Below are 19,231 nucleotides of genomic sequence, written 5' to 3'. Positions count from 1 at the left end.
ATAAGCACTTGGTCCCTGCTCTCGGGGAGCTCACTGCTGAGCTAGGAAGATGGGCCCTGTTCCCTGGAGAGAGATACAGAAGCTCTGGAGGCCCAGAGGAGAGAAGTAGAGCTTCCATTAGGGGCGGGGGTGGGGGGGCAAGATGATGCGTGAACTGTGTTTTAAGGATGGATGATGCTTTGCAGCTGGATTCCTGTCATCACAGAGCATTTACTGGATGCCTGTCGGTGGTCCTGAGGATGCAGCGGCCTGCAGGACAGGTCCCCTCTCCCCAGAAGCTGACCATTCTGGTTGGGGAAGATAGTGAATAGGCAAGATTGTAAACAAATAAAGAGCAGAGTTTCGATCATGATAAAGGCCACGAAGAGAATAAAGTGGGATAAAGGGATCAAGAGAGTAACCGGGGTGGGGGGGAGGCCGTGGCAGGGGAGGGGTCAGGTCAGCCCCCCAGGACCGCACGGAAGCAGGCATGTGACTAGTGTGGGGACACCAGCCGGGTGAGCGCAGAGGCCCCGGGGGGCCGGGCAGGGCCTCTGCCCATGTCAGCGTGGTCACAGTTCCAGCTGAGGAAGAGGCCAGTGTGGACAGTACCTGCTGGGCAGGCAGGGGGTGGCCAGGCAGGGCCAGGGTGGCAGGGCTGTAGAGGTCAGCCGATGTAGAGGTCAGAGGTCAGTCGGTGACTGACTCCAGGTTGACTGAGTTTGTTGTAAGGAGACCCCTCGGGCTGCTGTGTGGACCACAAATTAGACCAGGAGGGGTGAAACGGGGAGGCCAGGGGGGAGGCTGCTACAGGGGGCGCACGATTAGACGTGGAGAGAAGGGTACACTAGGGCGGTTTGGGAGGTACTGACAGCATCTGCCGATGGGCAATGTGGGGTGTCAAGATCAAAGATGACTCCAGAGTTTGGGGCCTGACTGAACTGGGTAGAGGGACGGGGGCGCCGTTCCTTGAAATGAGGAGGCTGGGAGGAGGAATGGAGCCCAAGTCAAATGGCATGGTAGCCACTTGGATTTTAGCTTCAATTTTCCAGACACCTATTACGGGGATTGTTTTAAAATGTCATCTGCAAAAAAAATAAAAAATAATAATAAAATAAAATAAAATGTCATCTGCAGGACAGGCTTCCTCGCGCCCACTTTGCAGCTGAGCACACCGAGGCTCACGCAGCTCTCGCCCACTCCCACGGTTAGCAGGAACAGAGCCAGGGTGGGAAGCCAAGGCCCAGCCAACCCCAAACTCCTTGCTTACATTCTACACCAGTGGTTCTCAACCCCACCGCACCCTGGGGGACAGTTGGCAATGTCTGGAGGCATTTTTGGCTGTCACAGCTGGAGAGATGCAACAGGCTTCTAGTGAGCAGAAGCCAGGGAGGCTGATAAACATCCTATAACGTGCAGGGCAATCTCCACAACAGAGAACCATCTGTACCCCCATGTCAGAGGTGCCGAGGCTCAGAAACCCTGATAGAGACCATCTGAGAGAGGCAAGGAGCAATGTGAACAGGGACAGGGGAACAGGATGTGATTGCGGTGACGGGACTAGAATGAGCAAAGGCACTGGGGTCAGAAAGCCCAAGACGTCCTGGTGGGCCTAGGGTCGTGCAGGACATGTGCGGTGAGAGGTGGATTGGGCCGGGCCAGCAGATGACAGGAGGGCCTGTGGGTCTGAGCCCAGAGGAGAGGCGTGATGGAGAGCATGCTTTCCCTTCCCATAACCCTCTCAGGAAAACAGCTCACAAACATCTTCACACTGAGGTCTTCACATGACAGGAGACCAAACTGTGACCCCTTCCTGCGCGAGCTGTGTTCTAACGATGGCAAAGTGTCACCTCCAGGAAGCGAGGCCTTTGTGGCGGAACTTCAAGCATCGTCAGGATGTCTGCCAGTGAGTGAATCGCAGCCTGGCCCGTGGAGGTCAAAGGCCTGGGCCGAGCTCTGGAAGCCCAGGGAAGGAAGCGCACTGCTTTCCCACCAGTCAGCATCCACCGGGCACGCAGGCCCCTGTGCCAGGCGTTGGTGAGGGCTGCACCCACACCGCCTCCATGAGCCTGACAAGTTGCGGGCACGGTTCTGCTACAGAGAGGTGGAGGCACCCAGAGGTTAAGTGACAAGTCGTGGAGCTGGTACCTGAACTCCGGGGCCTGTGTTCTTTATCTTGATCATAATAATCAGCATCACTTATTGAGCACGTACTATGTCCAGGCACCCTTCCAAGCCTTACACATATTAACCACCCATTCACTCCTCACCACAGACCTGCCGGTAGTACTGTCATCATCCTGGGAGACTCAGGCACAGAGAGGGACGGAACTTGCCTGAGGTCACACAGCTGCCAAGCTAGGACTCTCATGCCGGCGGTTCTGCTCCAGATGGCGCACTCGTTCCCACCATTCCGCCCGAAGCCCAGGGCTGGGCGGGAGGGAGGAGGATGGCCCAGGCCAGCTGTGCACCCCCGGGCCATCTCTGAGGTCTCCCACCCCTGCGATGGGAGATTAGGACTCTGGGAACTGCAGACACCGGGGATGGGGTGGGCGGTGGGGAGGGACCAAGGAAGAAACTATGGGACACATTCTTGGCTTGCGGCCAGTTGGGAAAGTTAAAGGCGGGGCCAAGAAAATCTCCTTTGGGGGCCTGGTGCTATTATGCAAGGTGTTGCCTTTCTCCTCGGCTCTATTTGCTTTGCCAAACTGGAACGCTTTTCTGAAATACAGCGGCCTAGGAGGCCTGGGGCTGTTTGCCGAGGGAACGGGCCAGGGCAGGGGGGGACCACGGAGGGCAGGGCTGTGCGTCACCCCAGAGGCCCGCCTCTGCGGCCTGCTCCCACGGGAGAGCCCCGGCAGCCAGAGAGGGCGGGACAGACAGACAGATGGCGGAAAGAGCACTGGAGTCAGGAGGCAGGTGGCCTCCCTGGTCCCATTCTATGCTCATGACCCCCGACCCCAGGCTTCACAAACGCACCTGCCCACTCCATTGGGCCACTGGGGCACCTCGACATCGCAAACCAACATCTCAAAAGGTAGTATGTCCCCATACTTAACTCTGATCATCACCCCCCCATCCCTGCTCCCTCCCAGGCTCCCCAGCCTAATAAAAGTTGCTCAAATCCAGGGCACCTGGGTGGCTCAAGGGGTTCAGTGTCAGACCCTTGATTTGGGCTCAGGTCATGATCTCAGGGTTGTGAGATCGAGCCCCACATGGAGCCCCGTATGGGCATGGAGCCTGCTTAAGATTCTCTCTCTCTGGAGGCACCTGGGTGGCTCAGTCAGTTAAGCATCTGCCTTCAATTCAGGTCATGGTCTCAGGGTTCGGGGATCAAGTCCCATATTGGGCTCCCCACTGAGTGGGGAGTCTGCGTCTCCCTCTGTCCCTTCCCCACCCTCCTAGCCCCCGCTCATGTGTGCTCTCTCTCTCTCTCTCTGTCTGAAATAAATAAATAAAATCTTAAAAAAAAAAAAGATTATCTCTCCCTCTTCTTCTGCCCCCCCCCCCCGCGACCTTGTGCACACTGGCACTCTCTCTCTTTCTCGTTCTCTCCTCAATGAATGAACGAATCTTGCTCCAGGAGTCACCCTGGCTTCCTCTGTCCCTCATACCCCCACATCCTATCCATCAGCACCGCCTGGGGGTCTGCTGTGAAGATCCACCCCATCTGGTCACTTCTCACCGCCCCACAGCCTGACCCACATGACCAGTCACTTCTAGCCGGGCATCCTGTCCACCCTCCCACAGTCCCTCTGCACCCAGTGGACAGAGTGGCATTTTACAAATGTGCATCAGATTCCAGGACTCCCCTGCTCAGATCTTCCCCCTGGCTTCCCATCGCACGAGGACTAAAAGTCACCACTCTCACCATGACCTCAAGATCCCATGTGGCTGGTCCCGGCTCACCTCTCCTTCTGCACCATCACCCTTGCTCTCTGGGCACTAGGCGCTTGGGCCTGCCATCTGGGCTTCTGCATTAATGGTCTCTTCTTTCTGGAATGTTCTCCTCACCCAGAACTTCCTGTGACTCTCTCCTTCCCATCAGGTCTCCGTTCAGATGTCATCTCCTCAGAGAGGCCCTCTATGACCACCACAGACAATCACTCCTTATGTCTTCTCCCTTAAACATTCTTTTTCTTTTCTTTTCTTTTCTTTTTTTTTAAGATTTTATTCATTTATTCATGAGAGACACAGAAAGAAGCAGAGACACAGGCAGAGGGAGAAGCAGGCTCCTTGTGGGGAGCCTGATGTGGGACTCAATCCCAGAACCCCGGGATCATGACCCAAGTCAAAGGCAGACGCTCAACCACTGAGCCACCCAGGCATCCCAAAAATTCTTTTTCTTTATAAAACATACCATATTCTGAAATTCTCGGATTTATTTATTCTTTCTCCTCTAGAATGTTGGAAACTGGAGATCAAGGAGGACCGAGTCTGTCTTATTCCATCAGCGCTGAGAACAGTGGCTGACACATGGCCGGTGCTCAGGGCACGGTGTTCACTCGGTGAATGAGGATGCTTTGTGGGGCAGCGCTCTGTACCCTGGTTCTTGCCTGTTAAATGAGGCACCTGACCCTCACCTGCAAGGCCCTGTCTACCTCTCACCTTGCCCATGACCCTTATTTCCAGAACCATAAAAGGCCAGATGGAAGATTTAGCAGTGGATGCAAAAGAACAAATGATAAAAATGTAATGTTCTGCAGGTAGTAAAGGAAGGGTTGGGGTCCCAGGAGAACGAGGCCAGGTGTGAGAAGTGTCGGTGGGAGAGCTGGGTTCCAATCCTACACCCTGGCCATTTCCTTGCTCAGTAATCTTAGACAAAGCAGCCTGTTCCTCAAAGCTTCAGTGCCCTCCTCTGTAAAAAGATTGTGATACTCCACACCCTGCTTACTTTGCAAGGTCATAGGGAGGTTAAATGAGAACACATTATATGGGCCAACATTTTATGAACAAGTATGTGTTAAATACAAAAATTCAACAAACCTTTACTGAGTGTCTGAGAGCCAGACATCGTGCTGGGGTCTGGGGGGTGCCAGAGGGAAGTGGCCCTTGCCCCCAAGGAGAAGGATAATCACATAAGTGACATCCTCTGAGAGCCTAGTCAGGAGGTGGCTCAGGGAGGGCTTCCCTGAGGAAGTGTCATTTGAGTTGAGAGATGAAGAATACGCAGGAGTCAACTAGGTGAAGGGGTGGAATGAGGGCTGGAAAGGGCATTCCAGGGAGAGGATACAGTTCGCACAAAAGTCTTGTGGTGAGAAAGAACACAGAGAATGCAGGGGACCCAAAGAGAATTGATGTGGCTGCAGAGATTGAGGAGAGAACATGCACAGAAGCAGCAGGCAGGGTAGACAGAGGCCAGATCCTGCAGGGCCCTGTAGAGCGTGGGAAGGATTTTGTCTCTATCCTGAGGGCAGTGTGACCCCAAAGGGGTTTTGAGGGGGAGGTGGGGGGTAATATGATAATGAGATTTATATTTTGAAAAGGCACCTCTGGCTATTGTAAGAAGAAAAATCAGAGAGTAGTAGGGTGAATGCAGGAAGACAGTTGAGAGACTACTGCACACGTCCTAGCAAAACAGTTGGAGCTGAGATGGGAACTTGCACCTGCTGTGTTCAGGAGTCAGGGCAGACATCTGTCTGGTTGAGGGAGAGACTGTTGGGAGAAGGGCAGAGGAAGGACCCGGGCAGTGCCAGACAGTGAGGACAGGGCTGAGAAGCAGTCTGAGGGACCTTGGCAATCACATCTTCTAGCACCTTCATCTGACCAAGGTCAAAGAGGGAGAGAGACTTGCCCAGGGAGCCTTGCAAGCACAGCCAAGGGCTCGGGCATACGTGATGCCCCTGTTCACTGCCCAAGCCCTCAACCCTCTGCCTCTGCAGCTGGATCACCCCTCAAGCCAACTGAGATGGGCAGGTGCTGGGGGTGCCCCAGAGCTTCCATCCCAAGGTCTGAACAACTCCCTTTTGCTGTAGTGGTGGATGCACTCTTTGTGGGGTGGGCCAAGGAACTGGCCTCCAGACTGCAAGGACCCCTGGACTGTTGAGAGGCAGCAGTTCATGCCAAGGAATCAGTCACCTTCATTCTCTGGTCAGTAACTAACCAGGCCTCATCTGGGGCTATCACTGCTCACCAGTGATAAGCATGCTGGGCCCATCAGCCAGGAGCATGCTGTGCATACCACTCCTCTGGGAATCACCCCCAACCGCTTGCTCGGACAACTGGGGCAGCCCAGCCCCCATTTCCAGGTGATTGGCTTTGAGGCGGTGCTGTTCTGAATTGGAGACGCAGGCCCCACCTGCACTGACTGGTGGGCAGTGGGCAGCCAGCTCGCTCACCAGTGGCCAAGGCCATTCTCACTGAGAAGGTACTGGCCAAAGCCACCCAGACGACAGAAGCAGCTCCTGGCTGGTGAGGGCCTCGGCTAAGTCATCCATGAGGAGCATTGCCTGCTTTTGTCATTTGAAATCATGTTTCCAATTTATAATTCCTTGCATGTCCTTCCCAGAGGCCTTCCAACAGTAAGCGTAGCCATTTAAAAGGTTTTTATTAACAAAATAATAAAAGAAACAGTATTTGTTATAAACAACATAATTTTAGTATCAATTTTAACTTTGATTATGATTTACCATTTTATAAGACCTCTAAGTTTTTACAGAGCTCTCTTAATTCACCATAATGACTCAGCTCTGTGGAGATCAGACCAACAGCCTGTAGGGGCGACTGGCCGGCCTGAGACAGATCCACGTTCTTACTGAGCAATCCACCCGGGATCAGGGCATTGCTGAGTCCTCACTGGGTGACGCTGAAGATCTGGATACTGATCTGATCAAGAGCCGCTAGGGAATGGGTAATTACTGAGTTCTGATTGGTTGATAGGTAGAGCTCGGCTGACTTTGATTGGATGACCTGTCCGGAACAACGTGTTGCTCAATTCTGATTGGCTGACTGTACTTCCAGGGCTCTCCCGGTCCGAGTCCTGAGGCACCTGCTCAGAGGGGCACGTTGCAGAAACCCATCGGTGGGCAACTTGAAACTGCTCCCGTTTATATTTCCCATGATATGTTCCCAGTTTCACTCTTCTAATTAATATCCAACAATGTCCAGAAAAAAAAAAAGATGGATTTTGAGCATAGGAAGCCCTAAACCTGTATTGTCTTCCTCAAAAGAAGGCTAAAATATCCCATAGTCTTGCTGATAATAAACCCCACTGCTCTGATTGATGGGGGCTCCCATTTGTGGGCGCTTCCCATACAGAGGCCAGGGGCTGTGCTTGACAGGCATTTTCTCATCTGATCCTCATAACATCCCTATGAGGCGAACTGTGTGGTTGTGCCCATTTTACAGATGAAGAAACTGAGATTTCAAGAGAGCAAAAGACATGCGGCAAGGAAGAGCCTGAGTTGGGATTCACACTCAGAACTGCCTGACTTCAAAGTCCGTGATCTGATCTTTACCCGGGTCTGTTTCTCAATTTGCAAATAAAACCACAATGTGATCCTGGGCAGTGACCAACATTCTGCTTCTTCCCAGTAAACAGGAAGGGTGTTTACTGTGGTCCAGTCAGGGCCTACACTCAGCGCGAGCAAATCCACAAAGCTGTCAAAATAGCGGGACATTTCCAGTCTGGTTGGTAAGCAAGCTGCTGTCCTAAGCCCCCCAGAAGCCTCTCACCGCCCCCCTCAACACCCAAGAGATCTTGTCTCCTATCTTCCAGTCTTCTAGGTCTCCCCACGGTTCACTGAGTAAAGGACTCATGCACAGTTCACCAGGGCATCTCACTACATCTTGATCTCCAACACAGGCACCCCTCAGCGATACTGCGGGTCCTGTTCCAGCCACCACAAGAAAGCAAGTCGAGGGAACTCGGGGCTTCCCAAGTGCATAGAAAAGTTATGTTTATACTATACTGTAGTCTACTAGGCGTGCAATAGCATTATATCTATAACAACAATGTACGTGTTTTTTCAAAATATCTTATTGCTAAACAATGTTAATCATCATGTGATGCTCAAAGAGTTGAAATGACTGAGCACGTATTACCATACAAATAACAATGAAAAAGTTCGCAATATTGTGAGAATCACCAAAATATGACACAGAGGCACAAAGTGAGCAAAAGCTGTCAGGAAAATAGCAACGATAAATAGACTTGCTTGATGCACGGTTGCCACAAACCTTCAATTTGGAAAAGAGAAGAAACAAGAAAAGAAAAGAAGAAAAAAATGCAGTATCTACAAAGTGCAATAAAGTGAAGGGCTATAAAGCGAGGTATGCCTGCATATTGGTCAATGCCTGTGCCACGTGGGTTGAGGGGCTGATAAATATTTTGAACATCACTCCAGGTAATATAAGCCCCATGGCTTGGGAGGTTATCATGAATTAACACACCAAATGACCTAGATATTCTTCCCTCCTTCCTTCCAGAATCATACAATCACCAATTGTTTTGAGAATGTTCTCAGATCCAGCACAGAAAGGTCTAGCACAGACCTTTAGCCCTCAGACCATGGAAGTACACTGTGCTATTGCTACAAGTGATTGCTACGCTGGGTCTGCCCTTTCTAGAATATTCTGTGTCCCAGCATTTCCCAAAGGGTACTCAGTAGCAGTCTAGGCCCATGAGATGTCTCACTGTAAAAAAAAGTTGGGAGGTCAAGTAAATTTGGAAAACCTTGGGTGTTCAGGGATTCATAATGTGCACAGACTGTTAAAGATCTGAGAAGGCTTGCCGAACAGAAATTGGCACCCCCTGTCCCCACAGTCCCAGATCTATTTGACCACAGGACTCCCTGGTTCTGGTGGGAGAGTCAGGTGGGTGGGTTAACATTATTAGGCATCCAGCAGAATTCACTTTGGAAACATTTACTGTTCCTGGCAAAAAACAAGATAAAATGATCAAGTAATTGTGTGTGTGTGTGTGTGTGTGTGTGTGTTTCATCTGCAAACTCGTGCTGACGGCCATTTCCAAAGAGGGACCCAACATCTGAGCATGAGATAGAAAACAAGTGACAGCTGGGGCCTCCTGCAATGTGCAAGCTCACTTCCGTGATGTGGAGGCTCATGACTGGGGTGTGAGTTTACACCAAGCTGGGTCTCAGTCTCTTACCTCCTTCCCTCACAGAGGATGCAAAGTGATGCCAGGCAGTGCAGGAGAGAATCAATCCAGGAAGGCTTCCTGGAGGAAGGGAGTGTCGAGTCAGCAGCTCTTTAGGAGGGGTGGGGCCCAGATGGGCAGGGAGGAGGGTGGAGGTGAAAATGCCACACCCCTGGGACACTTGGCACTTTCCAAACCATGCGGTGCCTTGTCAAAGCCAGCTGTTGGCTCTCTGCCCTGGCTTCTAGCCCTTCATCCTTCCCCTCCTCCCCTCCCAGGTCCAGAACCATCTCCTGAGTCAGCTTTGGGCTTCCTGCTGGGGGTCAGATCCTTTTCTGCTCAAGGAAGGAAAGGTTAGTATTAAGACTCCAGGGACCTCACCTCCTTTCTCTGGGGCAATGCACATTCCCAAAAGAACAGAGGGTGTAAGGCTCTGAGTCTGTTCTTTTCCACCAGGGGAAGTGTGATCTCAGCCCTGAGGCTCAGCTGTCTCCCCCCACCCCGCCGGCCCCCACCACTTCTCCAGCAGGAAGATGCCGGAATCAGGTGCCTGCTCCCGGGGTGGAGGGAGCCCCAGGAGTGAGAACTGGACTCAGGCTGGAGGTAGGACCGCATATCTCGGGCCCCACCAGAGGCCCAAGCCAGGAGAGGCAAGGGGTGGGAGAGGCCCTGTGAGCATAGGCGCCGGCCAGGCTCCTCCACCCCAGCCCAGGGGAGCGGTCTAGATCCCTCCCTCCCTCCCTCTCAGCTGACAGGGCAGGGCCCAGCTAGCGTGCAGGGACCTGGAACCGAAACTCAGCAGAGTACCCACCCCAGGGACCCTTGCCGAGGCAGAACCCAAGCAAGCCCCAAACTACCCTGGAGCCTGCCCAGCCCCAGGACCGTGCTTCCCAGGGAGGGGGCGAATGAGGAAATCACAGAGCAACGACAGAGGGAGAGGGCTTTGGGGTCGGCCAGGCCCATGCGTGTACTGAGCCCCTGTTATGTTTCAGGCTCTGAGCTTGGTTCTGGGAACACAATGCAGACCCAAACCAGACAGGGCTTCTTAGAGGCTGGGGGGCCCTGGCCAAGTCACTCGACCTCTCTGAGCCTCAGCTGCCTTATCTACAACAAGAGGGCTCCTAACTCCCCACTGCCTGTGAAGTCTGACCTAAACTTGTATGCTGTGAGGTATGGGACAGCCCACAAAGAGTGATGCTCAGTAAAAGCACCTTGTAGCCTGGAGCTTCTTCCACACGAGGCCAGTTGTGCCTGGGTCTGTCCTCAGCCCGTCTCTAAATGGGAAATCACAGGGCTCTCTGGGGGACCCCAGCAGGACCTGCCCCAGCCCTCACCCCCTGGTCTTCAGTTTTCTCCCCTCTGAAATGGGGTCGCAGCGCCTGTGCTGGCTACTTCCTAGGATCCAACGGAGAGACTGTGCACACCTTAGAAAGGGCTTCCCTGGGGCAGGGAAGAAACTACAGCCACAATGATCATCCAACTGCAGGTCATAAGCTATTACGAGTCTCGAAAGCGATGTAGTATCTGCAGCAAATTTTCCAAAATCAGCTAGAAGAAATCGTATTAGAGACTATGTCATGAAGCACAGGTATGTCTTCGGCTGGTGTAACTCTGATCCTGGTTAAATACTGACACCTGCGTGTTTATTGAGTCAGGATGTGAAGCGGACTTCTTGCCAGGGGTCAGGAAGCCCCAGAAACTACAGGACACAGACTCTGGGCTGAGAGTCCGGGTTTGCATGACGACTCTGCCCCTGACCGATGGGGTGACATCAGACAAGTGACTTTAGCGCTCTGCGCCTCGGTATCCTCACCCAGAAAGAGAGATGGCAATAGCCCCTCCCTTGTTGGGCGAACTGCTTGGAACAGCCTGGCACGCAGCCCTGCGAGCGTTGGCGACTACTGCCCGCCTCAGAAGGATGAAGCCAGGCCCCGGAGGAGGTGGCTCTGGGCTGGGAAAGGGGGACAGTTGGGTGGCTCAGTGGTTGAGCATCTGCCTCTGGCTCAGGTCGTGATCCCAGGGTCCTGGGATCAAGTCCCGCATCGGGCAGCCCGCAGAAAGCCTGCTTCTCCCTCTGCCTATGTCTCTGCCTCTCTCTCTATGTCTCTCATGAATAAACAAAATCTTTAAAAAAATGGACATGTTCTATATACATACACACATCTATATACATTTATATATGTTATATATAGACACACATATACATATATACAGTATGAACTCATTCTATAAAAGAAAAAAAGAAAGGTGTGTGGCCTATGGGCACCTTCCCAGGTCATTCCCAGTAACTCTTTCTAGGTGGTGGAGTGACAGGTACACATTTGCCTTTTCTTTGTTAGAGCTAACATTTCTAGTTCCTAATTTTTTTGTACAGCTAATGTGTATTGTTTTTTGGGGTGCAGGAAAAAAAGATTATTTTTATCAACCTATATAATAAACACTACCCACCTCACCTGACTCATGTGACATTCCCCGGCCAGTGTGTGGGCTCACCCCAAACTGCCTTCCCCTGAAAACCACCAGGTGTGTCATTGTGGTTTGGGGCACCAGAGCCCCAAGAAGCAGCCTGATTTTTGTTTTCTTTTCTCATTTGTTCACCGTGACGGCTGATGACCTACTGGTAGCTTTCTGTGGAACAAATACGTGCCAAAGATCGCAGATTTCTTATCCAGGACGGAGGGAGGGAGGGTGGCCAAGGCACGCCATAGTTTATCAAGTGATAAGTCCTGGCATCTCCTGTGTACAAAGCCAGGCTTGGGAGTGGAAAGTGATAAAGGCTGGGGACAGATGTTCTCTAGGCCTCTGATGCCAGACCAAGAAGGGGCATGAAGTGAGGGAAGGGGAGAAAGGGGGTGCGGCCGGATGAGGAAGGAAAAGAGGTTGTTCAGAGGCTGCTTCTCAGCTGCCTGGCCCTCTTCCAGGGCTTTCACGTGACGTCACCTCATTCTGAGCAGTTGTGTGTGTATCCAAGTGCATGTATGTGGGTGCATGCTCTCTCGTGTGTAGAGTCGTGGAGGGGGGGGTGCAGGGGAAGCAGGCAAAAGGTGATATTTAGCCAAGAGAGCGATGTGGAGGCTGAAGCGGAGTCCCTGGTGGCTGCTGGGCATGTGGAAAGATTGACCCAAGGTGGACCCTTCAAGAAAGGGACCTGCTTCAGTGAGGCTGTGGTTTCGAGGGTTACCACAGGCATGGAGAGACTACACCCGCCTCGACCAGCACCTCTCCCCCCATCAGGGCACCTTCGCTGGGCACTGTTATGCCCCATCTGAGCGCCGCCTCGCCCTCCAGGGGCCACCGCAGGGCCTTCCTCCACTTCGGTCTGGCCCGGCCCTGGCACGGTGCCTGGCAAATCACAGGTGCTCAACACATGCCAAATGAATGCCTGAGTCTGACAATGAATGCGGTCTGGGTGGCGAGTGACTCACCCCTGCCTGAGGCTGGGGACACCCAGGTTCTGGTTTCCCCTTTAGCTTGCCCGTGACCTGAGCTGGGGTGTGTTCTGGAACATGCGCCTTCCTTTTGTCCCATCGGCACCACGGAGTTAGCAGAACCCACCGCCGTCTCTCTCCTGTTCTGAAGACGAGGACTCGGGACAAGGGTCTTACAGAGCGGAGCAGGGAGGGTGGATGCAAGACCCAAACTCCAAATGGGCACAACATGCAAAGTGCCCGGAAGGTACTCACAGGCCTGGTCACTCCGGGGACATCCGTAGCAGCTGGGAGGCTGGACAGGGGGAGGCCCAGCGCCTGGAAGGCCAGGGTCAGTGGCTGCGCTTGGGTTTGCAGGTGGAGGCCAAGAACAGTGTCCGCGAAGATGGGGCCAGGCCCAGGGAAGGAAGCTCAGACACTGCAGTTTGGGGGCAGCCAGGAGCTCCGTTTATTGTACCACGAGAAAAAAGGGTCTAGGCAGCCGCCAGGACAGACCCTGGAGGTCCCTACTCCGGCCAAAATTGCTCCCCAGTCCCTGAATCTCTGTGGGCAATAGAGGTGTAAACGTCAACAGTGCCTCCTGCTGGAAAGTCCCTGCATTACAGCACCTCTGTGGGGCACGTCAGAAACCGCAAGGGAGCTAGCTGTGTTCTGGAATGTTCAAGCTGGAATAACACCATTCAACAGCTATTACTGCTGCTGCTGCTGCTGCTGCTGCTGCTGCTGCTGCTGCTGCTTTTTTTTTAAGATTTATTTATTCATGAGAATCACAGAGAGAGAGGCAGAGACACAGGCAGAGGGAGAAGTGCTGCTGCTTTTCTTAAGAGCTTCCTGTGCCCCAGACACAGTACCAAGTAATTTTCCTGGATTATCCCATTTAATCTCCCCAATGACCCCATAGGATAGGAACCATTATTAACCTCACTTGTCAGATGATGAGACCGAAGCAGGAAGGATACCTTATCTTTTCTGAGGTCTCAGATTAGTTTGTAGCAAGGTTAGCTTTCCAGCCCAGGTCTCTCTGACACAAAAGCCCGTGGTTTTCACTGTCTTCCTGGGCCTCCTGTCAAGTCCCAGGATGATGGAGGTCTTTCATCTTTCTATCAACTCCACTGACTTGGTAGTGGCTGCCTCGACCCCTGTGGAGAAGGATTCTGGGTGCCACGATGCATTAATGACGTCTCCCGTGGGTGCCAGCAGGGATGTGGGGGTGTGTGCATCAGGCATGTCTTTGTCTCTGAACTAGTTCAACCTACTGGCTAGTGTGAGTTTTATGGTTCCCCGAGAAAGGGATCGAGGCCCAATCCTCTAACCTATGTCTTAACTCGCTTGCTCAGAAGCCTCAGTATCATCCTGGACCCTCTTACCTCCATATCCCACATCAAATGTTCCAACAAATCTCATTGATTCTACCGTCAAAATATGTCCAGAATCCAGCTACTGCTCATCACCTTCACAGCTGCCACCGCTATGATCTCCCCTGGATTGACACCTACCCAGTCTTGCTACATGTGTCCTTACCCTCTGCACTTGGTCTCCACACTGCCAGCAGAGTCCTTAGATTTGGGCAGAGTGTTGGTTTTCAAAATGCCTTTGCATATGTTACACACACGGTAAAAAAGGGCAGGAAATTCTCACTCCCATTTGACAGATGAGAAACATTGAGGCCCAGAACAGTGATGTAATTGGCCTAAAGACGCACACCAGGGAAGCTGCAATCCAGCCCTTATCCTGATGTTATATGCTCCTTGACTCCTCTAACTCCCAGAGTTTCCTATGGGCACATCTGAGAGTTTTTACACACACACACACACACACACACACACACACACACACACACACACACACACACTACCCAGAGGTTGCAGGAGGTCAGGTAGGGAGGATTTCATGGAGCCCAAGAGAGATGGCCTCTCTCTGCCTTGGACTAGCAGAAGTGTCTCGGTCCAATGCAAGGGCTCAGTTTTGATCACTTTTCTTTGGTGTGTGGTGCCCCCTGGGGTTCATTCTCAGGAAATGCAGTTGATTAAGAAAGATTTTGGGTGGAGGGACAGACAGGCTTTGTAGATGAAAGGAGGTGCCTGGGAGCTCTCTGACCTTGCTCTCTCCCAGCAGAGGTCTTCGTCCACTTAAAGACCAGAGTGTGTGTCCAGGTGGGTGAGGGCCATCCTACTCCTTCCAAAGTTTACCCATCCACACCTCATGGAAACCCAAATTGGTACAGCTTTTCTGAAAGCAGTTATTAAAAAAGGAAAAAAATTGAGATTTAAAAAAAGGTTTTAGATGATATGCTCATTATATACTGCTAAATGAAAAATTAGCAATAAAAATGCATATAAAAATGCTCTCCACGTACACACCTATTGAAGATAGACACACATGGCAGCAATGAGTCTCTCTGGAGAGTAGGATTAGGTTTTATTTTTATTTATTTATTTGAGACAGCACGCACATGTGGGGTAGGCTGTGGAGGAGGAAGAGAGAGGGGAAGCAGACTCCCTGCTGATATGGGGCACGATGTGGGGCTCAATCCCAGGACCCTGAGATCAGGACCTCAGCCAAAGGCAGATGTTTAACCTACTGAGCCCCTTTTACTTTCTTTATGCTTTTTGAATTTTCTGCACACACATTTTGCTTTTCTAAAGTAAAATCTAAAGTAAAAACTTTTTCTAAAGGAAAAAATACATAAATAAAGCCCTTTCCACCTGGTGTCCTGACCCTGTTGCCTGCTAAGAGCTCGTCAGAATGTTCCCTCCAGAACACTATTCAGTGAGCAATGGGCAAGCTGAAGATTTGTCCACTGCTGGGAACATGTGCATTCCAGTGGGAAGCTTCTGGAGATAGTGCCTTACTCAAGCATGTCAGAGTCCCAGTGAGGGAGGGGTGGTGATGGAAGGGACAAAAAGGATTCCCTGAAAACCAAGAAAACTTAGATCTCAGAGAGGAGCCAAGAGAAAGTTGATGACCAAGGTTCTCAGGCAGAGAGGAATATAGGCTGCAGAGAGATCACGTATATGAGTGTGCCCAGGACCAGAGAAGTGACTAGATAATGCCCACGGTCACAGAGCAGTTGGGTGTGTCTGGTGTTCAGACCGTCAACCCCCAATCCCTGAGTTCTTTCCATGCACCAGGAAGCTGGAACTTTCAGGAAACTCCCACAGAAATGCAAATTAGCATTGAGAAAACACTAACTGGGAAGAAATTTTAAGTCTGATAAGATGGAAAGGTTGATAAGGACGTTGGGTAAAGGATATGTTCGTGTATGCTCCTGGTAGGAGTTTGATGGGGTTAGCCACTGTACAGAGCAACTTGAGTACTTGTTAAATTTTTAAATGCATCCTATGACCCAGCAGATCCACACCTCAGGATTATCTACCCCTGAGTGTAGACTGAGTGGTTCACACTGGTGAGCATTGAGGCATTTTGTCATCTTGAAAAGTCAAAAACATTCTAAATATCTATCAACTGGAGAAGCATTAAATAAAATATGACACATCTGACCTGTGGAATAGTTTGAGGGGGGGGGGAGTCTCCACGTACAATGTGTACAATGTGGAAAGTTCTCCACGGAGTTTTGTGGAGGGAACAATACCAGAAGCAAGTTGCAGGATGATAGAATACAAAACAATGTATATAAAACCCCACAGTATCATCTGTTTTCTTTTTTTTTAAGATTTTATTTATTTATTCATGAGAGACAGAGAGAGAGAGAGACAGGCAGAGACACAGGCAGAGGGAGAAGCAGGCCCCATGCAGGGAGCCTGACGTGGGACTCGATCCCGGGTCTCCAGGATCACACAGGCCGAAGGCAGGTGCCAAACCGCTGAGCCACCCGGGGATCCCTATCACCTGTTTACAATGGGTCCCAAGAATAACACTTGGCAGATCCCCCCCATACTGATCAGACCAGTGACCTAAGGTTTGGGCGTGACTTGGGGGGCGGGTGGGGAAATAGTGAACCTGTGCTCCTTTAAGGTGTGAAGAGGAAGGTGTATTCATCTATTGCTTGTGCTGTCAAAAATTCATTATTAAAAAGAAACAGAATAAAAATTAAAAAATAAATTAAAAAATGATAAAAAGAAACAGAAGAGAAAGACCTAAAGGAGGGAGGGAAGGGAGGGAGGCAGGACACCCGCCCACCACCCCCCACACACCCCCACCCCCACCCCGCCCTCAAGGTCAGCGGCAGGAAGGAGACCCCACTAGACAGGAGAGTTGTGGCTCGGGGAGCAGAGGTGCGTAGCTGGAGGGGGGGCAGGCTTCCTCGCAGCCGCCCCCGCTTTCCCAGAAGGAGCGGGCGGGCCCTGGGGCGCGGGCCGGGTCCCGGCAGGTGCCGGCCGTCCGTGCACGCCCGGCGGTCAGCACACCTGGGAGCCGCTGTCAAGCGCCCCGGGGCCTTCCCAGGCCTGGAAGGAGCAGACTGGGCAGGTTTGGAAAGGGCCCCGCTGCTCTTACGGGAAAGGGAGAAGGGGTTCTGGCCCGCACCCCCGCCCCGGCCTGCCGCCTCCCCGCACCCCACCGGGTCGTGTCCCCATCAGGCCCCAGGGAGGCGCAGGGGGGGCCGAGCCCACACGGAGGAGGGAGGGGCCTTGCCCAGGTGAGGGGGGTGCCAAGGCGGTAATCATAGGCCACGTGCCCCTAGGTTCAGCTCCCAGCTGCACCCCTCTGTCTGTAGCCTTAGCAAACCCTTCTCTTAAAAAAAAAAAAAAAAGATTTTGTTTATTCATGAGAAACATAGAGAGAGGCAGAGACACAGGCAGAGAGAGCAGCAAACTCCCTGTGGGGAGCCCCATGCGGACTGGATCCTAGGACCCCGGGATCACGACCTGAGCTGAGGGTAGACACAACCACTGTGCCACCCAGGTCCCCCTGCAGCCCCCTCTCTTTAATTGAGCTATACCCCACCTACCACAGATTTCATCCTTTTGGAGTGTAGTGTTTAATGTAGTCGTCGAGTCATGCCACCATCACCACCATCTAGTCCCAGAACATTCTCATCCCAAGGAAAGGAAACCCCATACCAACAGTCACTCCCCCAAGCACCCCCACTTCCCCCAGCGCCTGGCAACCATGTCTCTGTAGAGCTGCACGTTCTGGACGTCTCAATGATGCAATAGGTGGCCTTTTGTGTGGCTTCTTTCACTTAGCATCATGCCACATTTTCTTTATCCTCTCCTGAGTTGACAGACAGTGGGGTCACTTCCACTTTGGGGGCTATTACGAATAATGCTGTTATGAACATTCATGTACAGTTTTTAAGTGGAATGTTTTCCATTCTCTTGAGGCTATACCTAGCAGTGGCATCGCTGATTCGTATGGTAACTCGAGGTTTAAACTTTTCGAGAAGCCTCAACCTTTCCTGCAGCAGCTGTACCCTATTACATTCCCATCGGTCCCATTTCCTAACTTCTCTGAACCTAGTTTCTCACTGGCAAAGCTTCAGTGTTGATACTTACCTTACAGACTGGCCATAAGAATTGGATGAGATAATGTATGGAAAGCAGTTAGCACATAGAAGGTGTTCAATAAGTGGAATTATTATAATTATAAAACTTGTAGGATTCTGAGCCTGTTCCTTCTGCTTCCCTTCAAATCTGACCAGGCATCTACTCTTCGTCATCCCCACTTACTTTACCTACTTCTTGAAATTTCCTTGAATTAACGTGATTGTGCAGCACAATGTCTGCTGTCTGCTTACTCACACGCAAGTGCTCTCTGTCTCTTTCATACACGCACACCCCATTTAATAGGAACCTCAACTCAATTAAATGGAAAGGTAAAATCCCCCCCCCCCCCCATCATGGTATGTTAGAGCTGGAATCCATTACTACCGTGGTTCTCAAAGTGTAAGACCCAGACCAGTAGCGCCTGGGAAGTTGTTAAAATGCAAAGCCTCAGATCCCACCCCAAAAACACTGCATCCAGGTACACAGGGGATGAGCCCTAGTGATCTGTGGTGATTCTAATACACACCAAAGTTCCCAAATTGTGAAGGAGAAAACTGGGGCACAAAGAAATGAGGTAACTTGCTTGAGGCCATAAAGTAAGTGATAAAGAATGGAAGCTTTGGAATGATGTCCTCCTGGATGCAAATTCCACCTTCCTCGTTTCCAGTTGCGTGACCTTGGGCATGGCTCTTAACCTCTCTTGACTTCAGTATCTGTCTTAGTTTGGGCTGCTATGATAGACTACCATAGACTGAGCTGCCTAAACATTTATTTCTCACAGTTCTGGAAGTTGGGAAGGCCAAGATCAAGGTGTCAGCTGATTCTGTTCCTGCTGAGAGCACTCTTCCTAGTTTAAAGGTGGCAGATGTCTTCTTCTTGTGTCCCTACAGGTAGGAGGGGGAAAAAAAAAAGAATCTCTTCTGTTTCTTCTTATAAGGGCACTAATCCCATTCATGTGGGCCCCACTCTCATGACCTTATTCCCACCCAAAGGCTCTACCTCAGAATACTATTGTTTGGAGGGTTAGGGTTTCAATACATGAATTTGGGGGGCTACAGTATCCTTATCTGCAAAATGGGAACAGTGTACAATTCCTCCCAGGGCAGCCACTATTCTGCATTAAAGGCTGAGTGAGGGCTGGAGCCCAGGCCTCCCGATTTCAAGGCTGGTGCTTTTATCTCCAGGAAACTGGTGGTCAGTCTCATACCACCTGGGCAGAAGAATCCAGAAAACTTAACATCTGGAAGGTTGACATGGAGAGGAAGGTTTTGTATTATTCT

The 19,231-nt window shown here is 51.5% G+C and overlaps 1 protein-coding gene across 1 annotated transcript in view; it reads left to right on the top strand.

The window, feature by feature from the left end:
• Positions 1 to 12,889: 12,889 nt before the first annotated feature.
• The window catches only part of IFNLR1 (interferon lambda receptor 1), a 31,222-nt gene continuing 24,880 nt past the window's right edge, over positions 12,890 to 19,231 (top strand). The window contains exon 1 of the mRNA XM_055331783.1: positions 12,890 to 12,957. Coding sequence (XP_055187758.1) covers positions 12,890 to 12,957 — 68 coding nt within the window. The remainder of the gene's footprint in view (positions 12,958 to 19,231) is intronic.

The sequence above is a fragment of the Nyctereutes procyonoides genome, unplaced genomic scaffold (genome assembly GCF_905146905.1).
Source record: "Nyctereutes procyonoides isolate TBG_1078 unplaced genomic scaffold, NYPRO_anot_genome, whole genome shotgun sequence".
NCBI lineage: Eukaryota > Metazoa > Chordata > Mammalia > Carnivora > Canidae > Nyctereutes > Nyctereutes procyonoides.
Note: the sequence above shows the minus strand (reverse complement) of the source record. Positions and strands in the feature narration are given on the sequence as shown.